This window comes from Pollachius pollachius (assembly GCF_949987615.1).
Source record: "Pollachius pollachius genome assembly, chromosome: 5".
In the NCBI taxonomy this organism is placed as follows: domain Eukaryota; kingdom Metazoa; phylum Chordata; class Actinopteri; order Gadiformes; family Gadidae; genus Pollachius; species Pollachius pollachius.
Genome location: NC_136938.1, coordinates 26033149 through 26051317, shown reverse-complemented (window position 1 = coordinate 26051317; position 18169 = coordinate 26033149). Strand labels below are relative to the sequence as shown.

The following is an 18169-nucleotide window of genomic DNA, read 5'->3' as shown; positions in this document are numbered from 1 at the left end:
CCCTCCCTCAGGGCGCTCGGGGAAGCGGCATGACCAGATGGCCGCCGAGGTCCGGGCCTCGTCTACACAGGAGCGTCTCCTTCCCCACCCCCAGCCTCTCAGTCACCGAGAGACTGGTCCCACCTCCTCCTCCTCCTCCTCCTCCTCCTCCTCCTCCTCCTCCACCCTCTGACCCCCCCCACCCCTTCCTTCACAAGACCCAAACCCCCGAGCTCGTCAGTGCTGCATGACTGGGCAAACATAGTTCCCCCACCCAAATGAATAACCCATCACTTTCAGTGCAGCTGCCTGACTTGGGAGTAGCAGAGCTTAGCAAGCAAATAGCGTTCCCCCTCTATTGGCGAAAGGCTGATTATAGAATTAAAATCTGTAACATCATGGATAACCCGAAAGCGTCCAATTATGCAGATTCCACAAAGCCTGGTTTCCCCGGCACGGCCAAACCGCGCCAGTCGCTGAAGTACCAATCATTTTGTGTGAACGCTGCACTTGGGGGAAGGGTTGGAAAGGAGCGACGGAGAATGGGCGAGGTAATGTCCAGAATGGGTCCGAATGATCACGCCATTCTTCTGTGCTGGTTCACAAGGCTATCCCATCTCGCTGACATTACCTTCAATTAGTTTCAGATAGCAGCAGTGTGGATGGGGTGCTGGCACACACAAGCAATCAATACATGTCCATAGCAAATTATTCCCCTCTCTGATCGCGTCAGCGCCGGGCAGCGAACCAATTTGCGAGTAAACCGTATCAGGACAGGGATTAGCAAATTCACCCGATTATGGATTTCAACTACAGTTCCACTAGAGAGTAGATAGATACGCCGTTGTTCAAATCGGCACGGAGGACACTAGGAACAACAGATTAAAGCAATTTGTCAATATAATAAAACAGCCTGACATTGTCAACTAATGACAAACGCAAATACTGTTGGTTAGTGGGTCTGATGATGTGGATAATAATTAACAGTATGGGCTGTGGTGGATTGACTGGCGGTGGATACAGATGTTTCAGCTGTAATTAACAGCAATTAACAGTTTGGCAACCAGCCAGGGAGATCAAGGTCAGCGTGCCCTTGGCCATGTTCTGCAAATATCTGATGGTTCACTTAGTCTTAAACAGATTTCTAAAAAAGGGACAGTCAGGCCTATCCTAAAATGAGAAGCAACATATCAAGTTCATCATCATCATCATCATATCAGATTCAATTTAAGGTTTTAAGAAGATCCTGAAGGGACTGGAATCTGTATTTGCAATGCTGTCTGTTACTTGATCTGGTTATCCAACATGACTTAACTGTTTACATTTACATTTAAGGCATTCAGCACAATTTTATCCAAAGCGACTTACAATAAGTACATTTGTCAGAAGAAAGAGAAACAACAATATATCGCTGTCGGTACAGTAAGGATGTTCAAAGTACCAAGTGGCAAGCATTAACAATCGCTAGGTTAACCCATTCCCGTACACAACAATGATAGCTAGGATAAGATAGGATTAAATAATTGTAAAAAAAAAAAAGGATTAAATAATACTAAATATTAATGTAAACATTAACATTAAATAATCGTTGTCGGTATAGCAACCTATTTCCTCCTTGTGTTTTGGAGCACACAGTGAACATAGGAGAACCTCACATTGCAGGAGTTCTTACTGGGATGAGCGTAAACAAGTAGAGTCTAATGAGGAGGCCATTACGGAAGGTGACTGCAGCAGAGCAATCAGCAGTAAACACAAGTCATTATCCCGGAGAAGGCTTCCACCGAACCGTATCAAATACACTTTACTGCTCAGTAACAAATGGAAACGGGAAAACATCATCCCGCTCATGTCTTGTGATCAGACAATTAGCATCAGATTCTTTTTATCTTTATCCCGGCTTGATCAATAACTTGATTAACATTAAGGGGATGGTCGCTGTATTTTGTGATTGACCTCTGTGAATGTGTGAATCTATGTTGACGGTAGCTAGAGCTAGGGAACGAATGGGCTTTGTTGACCCTTCCATTGGTTTTCCTAAAGAAACCTTTTTAATAAGAATCCTTTTTAATAAGAGCATTCCTGAAGAAACTCATTGGAGCATATTATTGTTGGTTGTCCACATTCAGACACCATGGTGGCTAAAGAACATGGGCCAGGTGTGTTTTGTTTTGTAACACACCATGTTTCTAATAAAGTTGTTCTAAAATAAATGTACGTTTTCATGTTTTACGGTGAGGCAGCAAAGTCCACACTGTCTTGTGTGAGGTCAGAGAGTAGATTGAAAAAACAACGTTAAGTGACGTTTTAATTAGGTGTTTCATTAGCTTTGTGTTCAGAAGTAGTCGTGTATGAAATGAATGCCCATCAGCAAGTAGCCCGTTTAGACATTGTAAATGAAGGAATCAGTCCACACATCATTTTGATTCATATCCATTTCCAGTAATAAAGTTCACAGGTACTTCAACCTGCTTTTCCAAAGTAAAAATACTCAAGGTGAAGTATAAACTGAAAAAAAAAACAAAGTAGAATCAGACATCCCTGTGTTCTCATCCTGACAAACTCAAATTCTTCCCTGCATTCAGAAAACTCCAAACACCACAACGTCAATCTCAGAGAGCCAATCTCAGGGAGCCGATGTCCGTCTCACAAAGCCACAGCCTCCCTCCATCCCTCCCTCCCCTCAGTCACAGCTTCCACACGTTTGAGGTCTGTAACGAGACCCTTCCACCGCCTGCACACACACACAGCCCCACAGAGTGCCAGCATACACCACCACCGTCCTCCTCTCTGTGTGTTGACTCATTGACATGCCATGCCCGTCTTCGTGTGGATCGCTACCAAGTATGCATTAATGTACGAAGCGGGCAACGTGGTCCAGCATTCATCTCCGTAAAAAAAAAGGGAGCGAAAATCCAATTACCTCCCAGTGTGGGGAGAGCCAATCGTGTCTAGGATCTGGAACGCACGCTACCTGGATAATTGCAACCGTTGAGTTCCCTGCATGTTCACACCACTGCCCCCATGCTTTCCCTTTCTTTAAGTCCACTGATGTCCATTAACGGAGAGGCTGCTCTCTGCTGGTTCTTGCGCCGCCTCTCGTCCCCAGAGACACGCGGAGCGTCTCGCCTGATCTTGTCTGGCTCTGCCGGTGTCGCCAGTGTGGAGGTTTTTTTCTGCTCTGTGTCTTCGAGGGCTGACTCTGGCAGCTCATGATGTGACACTGGAGAGAGACCTCATCTATCTTGCAGTCGAAAAAAAAGAAAAACAAACCTCTTTTTTTTTTTCTTTCTTTCTTTCTTTTCTTTCTCTCTCAGGAGCGTTTCAGAGGTTTGGTAACCATAGCAACAACAATGCACAGATAAAGCCAAGATGCATGGGCAGAACATACACACAGATTGTGTTTTGATGGCATGGTTTATCACTTCAAGTCACGGCTGCTCGTTACACAGCTCGCGAGTCGACACATAAAGACACAGTTCATAAAATATTCTGTGCATCACTTAAATCGCTCTTGGTCAATTTGTTCAACTGATCACACCTGGTTAAATACATCATGAAGAGAGAGAGAGAGAGAGCGGGTAACGGGTGACAAAACAACTAAACAGCCACACAGAGACAAAACTAACCATCTTCTTCTGGATTTCTACAACAGAGGAGCCAATAAAAGACCAATGATTCTTCCCAATCCAATCTTGCTTGCCAAAGGCACAACTCTCACTGATGTGTACTACGTGCACTAACCTTTTAAACCGGGGAACAGCAGGGGAAAGCAGAGCACACACATGCTGCAGCTGAGACACAATTACACGTCAAATGGCTTATAAACCCCACCTTTTCCGAACCCCACAATTACACAGCAGAAGACTTATGAGGCCCCCACCTTCTCGCACAATTACAGGGGGACACCTGAGTTATGTGTAAACACCCCCCGAATGGAAAACGATATGGAGGTTCAATCAGGGCCAGCTCGTTCTGCGCTGACACCTTATTAGAAGACAAATATTTACAGCGCTGGCTTTCAGCAGGCCACGCCGTCCTCTGCTGCCGGCGTTGGGCGTGGGGCGTGGGGCGGCGGTCATGGTGAACCGTGATTCACTGGTACTCACCCTTTTCTGATCCTCCAAGCCGTGCAGCAGTGCCTTCCTCCTCTGCTGCTGCTGCTGCTGCTGCTGCTGCTGTGCACTAGACTCAGCTCCTCCCTCCATCTTCTCCACACACCGTCAAATATCCAGACACAAACACCTTCCTCTGGGGAGGGGAGGGGGGCTGAGGAGGAGAGGTAAGGCCCGAGGATTTTAATCTCCTTCACCCTGATCCATCTTTCATGGACGTCCTTCCGCACCGAAAGAGAAGGATGGAAGCAGTGCTGCCAGGGGTTTGGGTCTTGGGGAGGGTGGGGGTGGGGGGTGTTTGGGGGGGAGGGGTGACACCCCAAACTCAGGGGTTGGGGGTGGGGATGGAGGGGAGACGGGGGCAGAGGAGGAGGATAGATCCTCTGTCGCAAATCAAAGCTTCCTATCAATCAAATCATCCCTAGTGAGATGGCGGTGGTGTCTGTGGTCCCTGGAGGGGGGGGGCGGATAGCAGCATCAGGCAAGAGGACGGGAACTGGGGATACTCCAGCTGTCTGGGTCTCCTGAAGACATCATCATCACCATCACGGAGAGGGTCGCGATCAGCCTCGTTTCCATCCCTCAGAAAAATGGGGTCCAAAAGAACGAGTTTTTTTTCCCGTCCTAGTATAAATAGTTGTTGTATTGTGTTTCCAAGAAGTATCCAATTGTACAAAAGGGTAGAAAAAATATGTCACGTTTAAACGGGAACAGACTGCTGGTGTGTTTGCAGAATTCCGGAGTTAAATCTGGCATCGGAGAGGTGGGGTGGGTGTAGAGGAAAATGTGGAATTAATAAAAGACGCGCAAATACAGTTAAATGAGACATATAGGACTTTATGGACATCTATAAATGAAGGGTTTCCTATTATACGTCTAAATAAATAAAACATTAATTCAATCACACTTTGCCTAATTTGAATAATTAAGATCACAACTTTATTAGTCTAACTTTTGGGTTGCAGCCAACGTTAGACCTAACGGCTGCGCTGCTAAAACGCATGCATAATCTAATGTCATCATCCCAACCTCACAAACATCTAAGCACCATAAACTAAGGACGCTTCAATTAGCCAAGCCTCACAGAGTCCCTGCAGGAAACCTGCACCGACTCCCCCGCACTACGACAACCCGACGAACCCCCCAAAGAACCGGCAGAGCCCCAGTCAAACATGGAGGAACATGCATCTCGAACCCTTAATCAAAGGTAAGGACACACGCATGTTGAGTTAACGAGTAACGAGTCAACACTCACCGCGTGCTGCACGGCGAGCTGCTCCCCCTCCGCGCGACCGCCGTCTCCTCTCCTCGAGCTCCTCGCAGAGCAGCAAGCCCGCGCGTGTTTCTCATCGGCAGCCTTCAGCGAGCGAAGGTCCCTCTCTCTCTTCTCTCCCTCTCTCAGCGAGGGTCCCCCCCCCCTCTCTCTCTCTCTCTCACTCTCTCTCTCTCTCTCTCTCTCTCTCTCTCTCTCTCTCTCTCTCTCTCTCTCTCTCTCTCTCAGCAAGGGTCCCCCTCTCTCTCTCTCTCTCTCTCTCTCTCTCTCTCAGCGAGGGTCTCTCTCTCTCTTGCTCTCTCTCTCTCAGCAAGGGTCCCCCTCTCTCTCTCTCTCTCTCTCTCTCTCTCTCTCTCTCTCTCTCTCTCTCTCTCTCTCTCTCTCTCAGCGAGGGTCTCTCTCTCTCTTGCTCTCCATCTCTCATGCTCTCTCTCTCTTTCCCTAACTCTTTCTCCCTGGGATCGATAACATTACGTCACTGGCACCCCACGCTCCACCGGTTTCTCCCCACATCTTTCCAAGCGCCCGGTCTGTTTCCATGACGACTCTAACCTAGCGGGGCGCTACCGCCATCTAGCGGCCATACGGGAATCTAAGTACTAAGTACTAAAACTAAGTGCTCCAAATCAAAGATAAATAACCCAATACCCTCTCAGTTTTAACACACACACACACATATATATATATATATATTTATTTATTTTTTTTATGGGTTTTTATCTTTTGGGATATGGTTTGTAAATAATGTAATCAGACAGCGTGACTAGTCATATGAACATATAAGATATATATAGTTTGTAGAGCCTATATATATATAAATATATATATATATGTATACATATAACCACATTTAGAGTGATATGGTTTGCAAATAATCAGACAGCGTGACTAGTTATATGAACAAATAAGACCTTAATCAGATAATTTCACAATATGGTTCAACTTTTATATCCTTTACAAGCCTGCAGGATCATTGCATAAATCACGAATTATGGGGGCGGGGTACTAATTGTAGGTTTACAGTAACCGTAGCCACGCCTCTTTGCGATGGGCGCACGGTCTGATTGGCTGCTGAGGAGGGGGGAGGTACCCGGCCCGGGTCAGGGCGGACATCAGCATGCCGACACAAGGCGGGACAACTGCTCGCGTATCTATCGAGGTGGTCAGCCGGTCTGGCGGTCTTCGAATTAAAGTTTCGTATTTAAGCGAACTTTGTGGCCAGGAGAAAAACGCCCGCCACGCATATGGACGTTATGTTTTCCTGGATCACATATGTGTTTTAAATACTGCGCTTTTAGAACTGTTCATATTTTATCATAGCAGTAGGTTGGTTCATTTTAACGTCTGAGTTAATGGAATAAGGATCTAAAAAGACATCGCTGAAGGTGAATTCTGGTAAGTGCGCGCTTTTCTTTCTCTGTTTCCGATATTGTTCACGAAGATCCAAAAAGGAGCTTTAAGCAATTTTTGGCGGACTGAGCCGAAGTCACAGTGGTCGTACTTGTTGCTGCTCAGTCCTGTTCAGACATATCCATTTAGGTCATGTTCATATTCTAATCCATGAATTAAATGGATATGTCTTATTATGTCGCCTGTTGTGTCAATCATTACGAATATGGATGTCAACGGTAGATTGTTGGTAGGTTGATATGGTGATCTTAAATGTCGTAAGTCTGGGGAGAAGTCTGGCGCTTAATGTTCGAGTTTGCGTTCTGAATCAAACGATTGGTTCATAGCTCTTCGTTTTTACGCACGGACTGCGCTGACATCCGACCGTAGTTTGCGGTCATTGTGAAGCATTGACACATTTGTATCGGGTTATAAAGTCGCTTCGTAACATTCCCCGCCACGATTTAAAAATGTTTACCTGCGCGGGACCGGCTCCGCGTTTCCTTCAGCTGACATGAGAGCTGCGCTCCTATTGGCTGATCGCTATCGCTGACGAAGAGCTGCGCTCCTATTGGCTGGTCTCCATAGTTTACGGAGAGCTGCGCTCCTATTGGCTGATCTCCATAGTTTATAGAGAGCTGCGCTCCTATTGGATGATGTCAATGGCGGGGAGAGTCGTGACTTCCGGGTGTCGATCAGATGATCGTCAGTTGGCGCCAAACCCCAACTTTTAAATTTGCCTATTACTACAATTTTGAACAATCCCAGGATAAAGTTTGTTAAACCAAAGGCTGGAAATTGAGGAGGGATTAAGATGTTGTCACCGCGAAGATATAATGCAGTAAGCATAAGGTATTTATTCAAGACCTCCAAAACTAGTACCACAGACTTTTAAAATCAAAAGTTGAGACTCATAGCACTACCAGAGTTGTATTTGGTCGTTGCTATGGACTGATTAGTACTGTTAACAACTTAGACTGAAATAATTGTAATATCTCTGATTGCCCCATTGATATATAGAGCATTAATGTTCCTTAAAATGAGTGTATTAACTTGTAGTGTTCCATCTGTTACATGACACCTAATATACGTTTTCCTTTGTATCCAAGGTGGACAGAGGCCAGCTTAACGCATGAGACATTTCACACTACTTCTAAGGTCAGTAGGTCTTATCTATTAAGTTTAATGTATATCCTATTGTTCTTAATCCAAAGCCTAAGCGTTGCTGAGTCCTACAGGCCTTTCGCTGATTTTATTTTTGTTTGTGTTTCATTATCATACAGGGTGATGTATTTATAGCACCACAATCTCAAGTCAAAACCTCAAGAACAGTGCTTGGTCAGTGCACGCCGTTTGGAGACAAGCTGGCAAACAAAATGGGCCCTCTCACGACGCCCACGAAGAGGAGAGACGTGCGCTCGGTCGACCCCTGGACGCCCACCTCCAACCTCAAGATGCTGATCAGCGCGGCCAGCCCCGACATCAGGAACCGGGAGAAGGAGCTGTGTCTAGACCACGAGGGCGGCGAAGCCCTCGACGCTTCACAGGTACAGAGACCAACCCCAACAGCTCACATAGATACTAGTAGAATTAATGGGATAAAGTACTTTGATACTATACTAATGGACTGGACCCATCAAGTCCATTTCTTTAAGGAAACCGTGATGAATAGGTTCTGTTTGGTGGCAACTACTGGATGTTGGTTCTCACATATTTTGATGGAGGGTTTGGTATTTATGAGTCTGAGTCTTACATTTAGGGCATTTAGTAGACACTATAATCCAAAGCGAATTTCAATCAGTAAATTTGTCAGAAGAAGGAGAAACCAAGTGCCAATCGCTATGTTAACCTATACTCCCTATACAACAGAGATAGCTAGGATAAGATGCTACATAATGCTTAGTACTAATTTAAAGTGCCAGGACGTAGAACATATCAGAGGTATACCTCATGCCTTCACTGCAGCATTGCACCTCCCGTACCACATCGGCTAACTTAAACTTCAAATAGTACCTACTTTTTACTGATCGCCGTTGTTTCCAATCGCCCTCATAGGAATCCAAACTTGGCGAGGATGCAGAGAAGCTGAGCAGGAAGGAGAAGAGTCTTGGTCTGCTTTGCCACCGGTTCCTTGCACGCTACCCCGATTACCCGGGACCGGCCCATGACATCTGCCTGGACGATGTGGCCACTCAACTCAGTAAGTGTACCTCTGTAATAAAGGGTGGTATGTTTCACACCGACGGGTTGACATATTTTCCCCAGAGCGGACAAGTGTATTGGATGGTTGTTTTGGCCCGGAGACGAACAACCAGACTGCAAGCTGAAAAGTTTAGAGTTTAGTCCCAAAGGACATTGGACACATCGCCCTCACCTTCCACCTTAATTTCTTCGATCTGGGTTCACTTTAAATGGCTTTGGACTAAAACGTCTGTGTGGTTGACTCTCTGTCGGTGTTAATGTGTGTATGAACCGTTGTAAGTCGCTTTGGATAAAAGCATTTACAAAATGGCTCCAATGTTCTTACTGTAAGTAGCTTTGGAGACATTTTGTAAATGCTTTTATCCAAAGCGACTTACAACGGTTCATTCACACCGACAGAGAGTCAACCACACACGGCGACAGCCAGCTCGTCAGGAGCGGTTACGATGAGGTGTCTCGCTCAGGGACACCTCGACACTTGGCTAGGAGGAGCCGGGGATCGAACTATTAGCCTAGAGCAACCGCTCTGCCCCCTGGGCCAAGCCGACCCGAGCCACGCCGATCGCTGAATGTTAACGTCCTCTCCTCCTTTCCCCTCACCGATCAGACGTGGAGCGGCGGCGCATCTACGACATCATGAACGTGCTGGAGAGCCTGCACATGGTGAGCCGGCTGGTGAAGAACCGCTACACCTGGCATGGCCGCTCCAAGCTGGCCCAGACGCTGGCCGTGCTGCGGAAGGTGGGCGAGGGCCAGCGCTACCGCCAGCAGATGCAGCAGATCCGCCAGCGCTGCGCCGAGAAGGAGTTCGACTTTGACGGCGGGGAGGAGAAGGAGAACGACGAGACGCTGCAGCCGGCGGACCTGGAGGGCCCAGAGCGGGGCCAGAAGGAGATGTCCTTCGTGGAGCTCCCAGGGGTGGAGTTCAACGCAGGTGAGTGGCCAGGAAAGGGGGGTTAGAAGGGTTTCAATTAAGAATGCATAGCGGCTATGTCAATGTTTAAACAAGGCTAAAATATACCAAAAATCTAATTGTTTTCTTTACACCCGTGATGAAATTCTCTATTCATACATGTAGTCCTAGCAAATGGTCATATCTGCATTACCGATAATGGTATCCGATGTATGCGTATACCTTTTATCACCAAGTAATAAGGTCAGAACACTGAGATTGTGACTATTCACCAAGCTCTCTCTCTATCACACTCATTGTTGATACTTTATCTGTTGTGCTCTGTTTGACCCCACCAGTCTCGGTGAACAGTCGAAAGGACAAGTCCCTGAGGGTGATGAGCCAGAAGTTCGTCATGCTCTTCCTGGTGTCGGACCCCAACGTGGTGAGCCTGGAGGTGGCCGCCAAGATCCTGATCGGGGAGGACCCCGCGGCCGACCAGGACAAGAACAAGTTCAAGAGTAGGTTCAGGGCTTTGGGGTTCGATAGCGGGAAGGGACAGGGGATCAAATCGTTACTCACAATGCATTTTCATATGTAATAGCCACCTCAGTCGTCCATGTTGTTTGAGGTCCGTCCTGGCACTTACAAATAGTAGTTAGCATTGTGTAGCATCTTAGCCTAGCTATTTTTGTTGTATACGGGGAAGGGGTTCACCTAGCAATTGTTAGTGCTTGCCACTTGGGTTCTTTGAACATCCTTACTGTAACAACAGCGATATATAATGTTGCTCTCTCTTCTGACAAATGATTGTAAGTAGCTTTGGATAAAAGCGTCTTCCATAAATGTCAATGTGTGTTTGTGATCCTATTTATGGATGGTGCCCTAGGCGGTCCTGCTTTGAACGTTAACATGTGATGTTGACGTTCTGCTTTTATCTTGTGAATCCAGCCAAAGTGCGGCGGCTCTATGACATCGCCAACGTGCTGCAGAGCCTGAAGCTGATCGAGAAGGTCCACGTGACGGAGGAGCGCGGCAGGAAGACGGCCTTCAAGTGGATCGGACCGGTGGAGCTACCAACGATAGAAGGTATCAGAGCAGACTTACAGCACAGATGCAGAAACACACCTTTGCACTATTAAAATAGTTATTACTATTAGTTATTGTCTGTACCGCGTAGCCGAATGTCTTCATGCATGGGTTAGAGTTGATAAATAGTCATGAATGCCGTCGGCCGGCTGACTAGGACACACACTCCATCCTAGGCGACTTGTTTGCTAACACATTTCCATTGGGGGCCTTTAGCAGACACTTCTATCCAAAGCGACTTACAATAAGTGCATTTGTCAGAAGAAAGTATGAAAAGAAAGATGCTAAACGATGCTAAGTACTATTTTTGAGTGCCAGGACGCACAACGTACAATAAGTGCGTAACACAACCCCCCGTTCTCCCCCAGAGCCCCAGAGCTGCCCTGCAGCCAGCCGCCCACCCGCGGCCAGCAGGGTGTGTGAACCCGTCACCAGGGAGACCTGCTCCAAGAACCTCTTCTCCGCCCCGGGGGGCAAACGGGGCTTCACCAGACACCCCTCGCTGATCAAGATGGCCAAGAGCATCCAGGAGGACCGCCGCAAGATCAACTCTGCCCCCACCAGCCCCGCCAAGAGCGCCCTCGGTAAGCTAGCTGTCTGTCTGTCTGTCTGTCTGTCCCGCAGCCATCAAATGTACAGCGTGTCTCACTGCTGAACCCCCACCTTGCAGGCGATTCATCCAACCAGGACTTTCCGAGCAAGATGGCCCAGCTCGCCGCCATCTGCAAGATCCAGCTGGAGCAGCAGTGCTGGTGGGTTCTACAAAGGGTGACTGACATGTTGTTGGCAGTGGGCGGCGGTTTACTTACCCTGGTTAGACTAGGGCAGTGGTAGTTAACTGAGGACTCCCATCAGCTCGCTGAGCCCGAGCGCCACGACACGCAGCCCTACTCAACAAGGCCTTCATGCGCTGCGAAAAGGAATAAGCCAACAAAAAGGCTGCAACAATTTCAGCTGAACTCAATAAAATAGTATGCCATTGAAACCAGTACCAAGTTAATCCCCGGGCTTCGGTCTCCAGAGGAAGTTCTTGCATGACGCTCTGCGACCCACTCCACAGGCCCCATGGGTGGGTCGGAGCCACCAGTTGGGAACCATGGCCGTCTATCCTCAACCCCTCTCTCCCTCCTAACAGCGGGGCTAAAGGCTCCCGGCCCGGCCCCAGTGAACCCGCCGACAAACCCGAGACGCACCGGGGCAAGGCCAAAGGGCGGCGGGAGGAGGTGCCGGTTCGAACCCCCACCCAGGAGCCCGCGGGGTGCACCGCGCCCCACCTCACCCCTAGGCTGCCGCCGCCGCAGGCCGCCACCCCCGCCGTGTCCTACCTCCCGGCCGGGGGCTCCCCTCTCATCCCCGTGCTGCTGCCCCAGCAGCGCAGCGGCGGGCCCTACGCCGTCTTCCTGCACACCCTCAGACCCAACCCGCAGCCCACCAGCCTGGCCGTGCGCTCCATGACCTTCGAGGACAAGACGGGGCCGCCCGGCTCCGGGGCCCCGCTGGACCTCAGCCCCTCGGCCACCAAGCGCCTGTCGTTGGACGTGGCCACGGAGGGCAGCCCGTCGAAGGCCAAGCGGGTCGGTGCTGGCCACCAGGTACGCTTGATCCCCCCCCCCCCCCCCCGACGCGCTTTAAGGGGTACGGCTGCGCGGACCGCAGTCGCGGCCGTCGGATGCGATTAAATGTGACCGGAAAGCGTTCATTCTAGTCGTTCGCTTGGAAATGAACTGTGTTTATCCAATGCTTTTCTAACCAGTGGCCACTCAAAGAGGTTCACAATACGGCCTCGCATTCACCCGTTCTCGCACACGTTCACACACCGACGGCGGAGTCAGCCACGCAGGGCGACAGCCGGCTCGTCGGGAGCAGTCAGGGTGAGGCGTCTCGCTCAGGGACGCCTCGACACTCCGCTAGGAGGAGCCGGGGATCCAACCAGCAACCTCTGGTTACCAGCCGACCCGCTCTACCTCCTGAGCCACGTGCTCAGGAGGTCGAGCGACATGCTCAGGAGGACGAGCGATGCCACACTCGTTAGGGCAGTGCGATTTGGCCTAGAAATCGAATCTACTTTTTTTTTCAAACCGAACCCGATTATCGACATTTTTTTTTTTTCACGTCTGGATTTTATTTGAAGATTAACAATGATTAACAAAAGCGAAATTTGGTTGCCACAGATTTTTGCAAAACTCTAAGCCCTCACTTTTCTCAGCGCATGCTGCCGTGATATTTTAATCTTCAAAAATAAAAATAACCGATTTTTTTTCTTTTCGATGCCCAATAATCGAATAAAAATCGATTATTGGGCATAAGTACGACTTACGATTCAAAAATCGATTAACCGCCCAGCGCTAACACTCCTCGTCCTCCTCTCTCTGTGCCCTTCCCCTCTAAATCTCAGGACTCCTCACCGCGGCAGGCGCTGTGTGCCGCCCGTCCGAAGGCGCGGCGCGGGGGACCGGCGTCCAGCCGCCCCTCGTCCCGGGCCCTCCACTTGGACCCCGAGTTCGTCAACACGCCGGGGGGTGCGGCGGCTGTGACCCACCAGTTCCTGGAGCAGAGCGTGGAGACCTTCCTGGAGACGGAGGAGAGGGGGGGCTCCGACAGCGAGGCCGGCCTGACCCCCGTCCCGGCGCGGGCCGTGCCCCTCACCCCGGGACAGCTCACCCCGGGACACCTCAACACCGAGGTACGGCACTATGATTCAGTTGAACTCAGTGCAACTTTGTTTGGAAAGACAGACAGACACTCAGACACACACACACACAAACAGAGACACAGAGACACACACAGACACGCACACACACACGTCAGGGCCAAGCACTAACAGTCGCTAGGTTAACCCATTCCCCGTATACAACAAAGACGGACAGGATAAGATGCTACGACACGAAGTACTATTTTTAACGTACAGCATTCAATAAGTGTGTAAATTAAGCAACAGGATGTACGACATACAGATTGCATGGTGTCATTGTGATCCCGCCTTTCCCCTTTTAAAGGTTGTATCAGCGATTCTAGGCCGACACACACGTGATCACATTCATCTGGTCTTTCCTCGCAGTCCGCTAGCTGCCCGTCCCATAAGCAGGCCGTCAAAAAAACGGTGTCTCTGTAGTCAACCTATGCTCTGAGATCTTACACAAAAACAAATGGTACTACCAACCACTCAAAACCAAAATAAATAGCATTCCAACCAATCACCGACAAGGGGCGGGTGTTTTGCGCTGCGTTGATCGATTTTACTGGATGCACGAAACACGGAAGGGAGGGGCGAGCGGGCTCTGTTTGTCTGGGATCTCGCTTCAACTACCAACAGAAGCTACGCCACCCAACACCGATACAACCCTTAATCACAGATACAGCCTCAAAGGGATTAACAGCCCATATATATGACACTTCCCTAACCCTAGCCCCCCAGTGGGCAAGAAGAAACTCCATGAAGTCGTGTCCTGTTCTGTCCCGTGTTCAGGGCTGTTCTCGGTCCGGATCAGTCCTGCGGTGGACGTGACGTTTCTATTTCTGTCTGTACTCACCTGGTGTTGTTTGTCCGTCCAGACCTTGGTGCCTGCAGGCTACCTCATCCCCATGCACTCCTTGGTCGGCTACAAAGAAATGCAGGTTCAAGGTGGAGAGAATAAGAAGTCTACTACCCCCACCTACAGCATCTACCACACCCCCACCGCAGGTGAGTCGTAAGAACGTCGTTCTGCTATAAATATAGAAACCTGCATTTAGCTACAAGTATATAATGGCTGCGTCAACATGGCTGCTGTCTAACGTTTACGTTAACATTTAGGGTATTTAGCAGACACTTGTATCCAACGCGACTTACAATAAGTACATTAGTCAGAAGAAGGTGAGACGATATATATCGCTGTCGGTCCAGTAAGGACGTTCGTAGAACTAGGTTAACCCATTCCCCGTACACAACAAAGATAGCTAGGATAAGATGCTAAACGATGTTAAAGGACCCAAGACATGCCACCAGGTGTGGTGTGATTCGCCGTTACGCGCCGTTTGGGAAAATCTGAAAATCTTATGACATTACAAGTGGGACAGATTTTCAAAAGGGCTCGTAACAGCAAATCACGCTCACACCTGGTGGCATGTCATGGGACCTTTTTAAGTACTATTTTTAAGTGCAAGGACGTACAACCTACATTAAGTGCGTGTGTCGGGGTAGGGGGGGGGGGGAGGCTACTAAGTGAACCCATCATTCCAAACCCTCTGTGGTTAACGTGTTCCCCTCTCCCTCCACCCCTGCCAGGCTCCAGACCCCCCCACGCCCTGGAGATCACGCCCACCAGCCTGCCCCGGCCCGCGGGCGTGTCCCCGCAGCCCGCCCCGGCCTACAGGGCCCACATGCAGAGTCCCGGCCCCGGCCCCAGCTCGGCCATCTTCAACTTCACCCTGCAGAACCTGGGCCTCATCTCGGCGGGGCCCGGCCCCGGGGCCCAGCAGCACCAGACGCCCGAGCGGGGGACCGGCGTGTCCAGCCCGCTGCTGGGCGTGCACCAGAGGGGGGGCGTGGTGTTCGTCAAGCCCATGTCGTCCACGCCGCTCCAGCAGGCCGGCCCGGGGCAGTCCCTTGCCTTCATCAGCGTGCAGCAGGTGAGCCCCACCCCTCCGCGTCCCAACAACATGCTGTACGCCCTGGCACTTGAAGGACTTGAACTCCGGTGCAAAATGGATCTGGGACACGTTTAATATGATGGGAAACTCGACAAGTAGGTCGGCGACCACAGACGTGTGGCTGAGGGATGTCACAAGCTCTGTGTTCGCCGATCTACCTGTCGAGTCTTAAAGACAAATGGCGTCGACAGGTGAACTACTGGTGGTATTGTGTGTATGAAATGTCCTTTTTGCCTCGTTTTATGTGTTAGGACCCTTATGATGCTACCAAAGAAGTGTCGGGCTACTCCTAGCCTTTTTAAGTGGTTTAAAATAGCGATTTAGTTTTTACCATAACACATGCCCCCATCGTTCCAAGTTTATAGCGTTTTGGTAGAATCGGCTAAAAACAACAAACTTAAGAATACGCGCTTTTTTGCTCCCAAACGAACATTCCAACTCGTTATCATATTAAACATATCCCAGATCCATTTTACACCGGAATTGCCCTTTAATGTACGCACTTGATGGATGTTGCACGTGTAGGCACTTAAAAATTGTAATTAGCATTGTGAAGCATCTTAACCTAGCTATCTTTGTTGTATACTGGGAATGGGTAAACCTAGCGATTTTTAGTGTTTGGTTCTATGAGCATCCTTACTGTGCCGACAGCGATATATTGTTGTTTCTCGGAAGCACACAACTGCGTCGCTGAGCCACACCGCCTTCGATAGGCTTTTGTTACACACCCTCGTCGGCCAATCAAAAGCTGTACAAAAGCGATGCTTTTGTGTTGTTCAAAGATTGTGCTTGGTTAGATAATCATAATTTTCTTGTGGGCGTAACGTCGGCCCTAAAATAACCATTCCTAAAGCGAGCCACACCCCTTACTCGTATCACGCCATTCACCGAAACGCACTGCTTAGTTAAGGTTTACGTATATATCAATTGTTTTTTTTTTCCCTTGCTCTTGTTTCAGCCCATGATGACCACGCCCAAAGGGGCAGGGCACCCTCAGCACAGCTTCTTCAACACCCCGGGCCCGCTCTCCCCCCTCGCTGCCATGGCAACGCACGGCGGACACGCCCCCGCCAGCGCCACCCAGAGGAAACTGGACGTCAGCACGCAGGACTCTCCGCCTTAAGCCGACCGCCTCCCAGCTCCTCAGCCCCCCGCCCCCGCTCTCACTTCTGTGGTTACTGTGCCAACCGACCTGTAGGTCACGTTTCTACCGTTTTATTTCAAGTCCTACGTTTTCTTTAAAGGGGTGATATCATACCATTACAAACAGCCTTCTAACTGCTGCCTTTCCCTGTGCCCTAGTGACATCACTAGTGTGCGTGTCATACTGTGTTATTATACTGGATAGATCAGCAACATATGCCACAGTCCACTGGGTAGGCTGGTAGACTATCCGGCATTCATCTAGGTGGACAAGCACACCTAGTGGTGTCTCTAGGGCACAGGGAAGGTTTTAAAACGGCTTGTAACGGCTAATCACACCCCTTTCATTTTTTTCAACCACGCCCTACGTTCTCTCATGTCTTTACGCGGGGCGACGTAACACAGTTCACTGCTTTGTCTCGGCCGTCACTTCTCGTCCCACCGCTGCTTCAGAAATAGTCATGATGACGTGGAGCACATGGCCAGAGATCGAGAGAGAGAGGTGCTCATGGCGTTCTACACGTTGCTGTCATGACACAGGTCCCCCCTGTATAATGTGTTTACCGAGTTTCAATATGGATGCTGTATCTCAAAGGGTTTAACCAAACGGTGCTTGCTGGGTAGTTGTTGATTGTTTGTGATGTCGATTGGTTGTTGGGTGAAAAAAAAAAAATAAGTGTTGCATGATTGTAAAATGAGTTGGATGTCTGAATTGATTAGCATTAAATGTAACCTGTGTGCCATTACAAAAAAAAGATGTCTCCAAATGAACAAATGATTGACTGAAGCACATTTATGTAGTGTACTTCAGTCAAAGTATTGTAGATATGTTTTTTTTTCTCAGTAAAAACTAGTAAAATTACTGTTTTTGCACATTGTACAGGTTAACTCTTAAACCATAGAATGAGAATTATACATGCCCGTTGTGAGACAAATCAGGCATTTAAAAATTTTAATTTATAAACTATTGACTTTCCATTTCCAATGTCATTCTAAAGTGGAATATGAAAATAAATAAAATCGAATACTGTGAAAGTGACTGGTGGCCTTTTCTGTCACCCCTATTTGGGAACCATACATCAACCAAGGTATCTTCTGTCAAGTTGCTTGATAGAACGGCACATGCATACATCCACGCCCTCCTTCCTGTAGTGCGCCAGCCTTTAGCTCCACTTCCATTCCACTCTGCATGTGTCAGACCTCTCTGATAACCTCGTTTCCATTGTCTGAGTGAGTCCATGACCAACGAGGGGGGAATGGCGCGGCCGTCGAGTGGTCCGGGGGGGCTTTGAGGCGTCACCGGTTATTTTAGGAGGGAGGGGGGGATTTGTCTGGACAGTAGAGATGCATGGTGGGGGAACTGGTCAGTATTTAACCCAGCCTGTGGGAGTCCGTCCTGCCAGTATCAGAGGACGCTACACGAAAGAACTCAAGGTGAGCCTCTCCCTCATTTTATTAAAA

The 18169-nt window shown here is 49.1% G+C and overlaps 1 protein-coding gene across 2 annotated transcripts; it reads left to right on the top strand.

The window, feature by feature from the left end:
• Nucleotides 1–6518: 6518 nt before the first annotated feature.
• Nucleotides 6519–17747, top strand: e2f8 (E2F transcription factor 8). Of its 2 annotated transcripts, none has more exons than XM_079736332.1 (14): nt 6519–6759; nt 7863–7911; nt 8037–8300; nt 8809–8953; nt 9563–9889; nt 10207–10368; nt 10799–10936; nt 11305–11520; nt 11607–11688; nt 12072–12528; nt 13332–13619; nt 14489–14618; nt 15201–15544; nt 16524–17747. In XM_079736332.1, exons 3-14 carry the CDS (start codon nt 8130–8132, stop codon nt 16686–16688), a joined length of 2625 nt encoding a protein of 874 aa, XP_079592458.1. In that variant the 5' UTR covers nt 6519–6759; nt 7863–7911; nt 8037–8129; the 3' UTR covers nt 16689–17747. The 2 variants fall into 2 exon arrangements, with proteins under 2 accessions (XP_079592458.1, XP_079592457.1); XM_079736331.1 differs by lacking the exon at nt 6519–6759 and adding an exon at nt 7513–7605.
• The last annotated feature ends 422 nt before the right edge of the window (nt 17748–18169 follow it).

Bases quoted from the DNA above. Each gene is read 5' to 3' on its own strand.
- e2f8 (XM_079736331.1), top strand. From the start codon at position 7,568: ATGTTGTCACCGCGAAGATATAATGCAGTAAGCATAAG. The intron at 7,912-8,036 runs GTCAGTAGGTCT...ATTATCATACAG, and splicing joins CATTTCACACTACTTCTAAG to GGTGATGTATTTATAGCACC. The intron at 8,301-8,808 runs GTACAGAGACCA...TCGCCCTCATAG, and splicing joins AAGCCCTCGACGCTTCACAG to GAATCCAAACTTGGCGAGGA.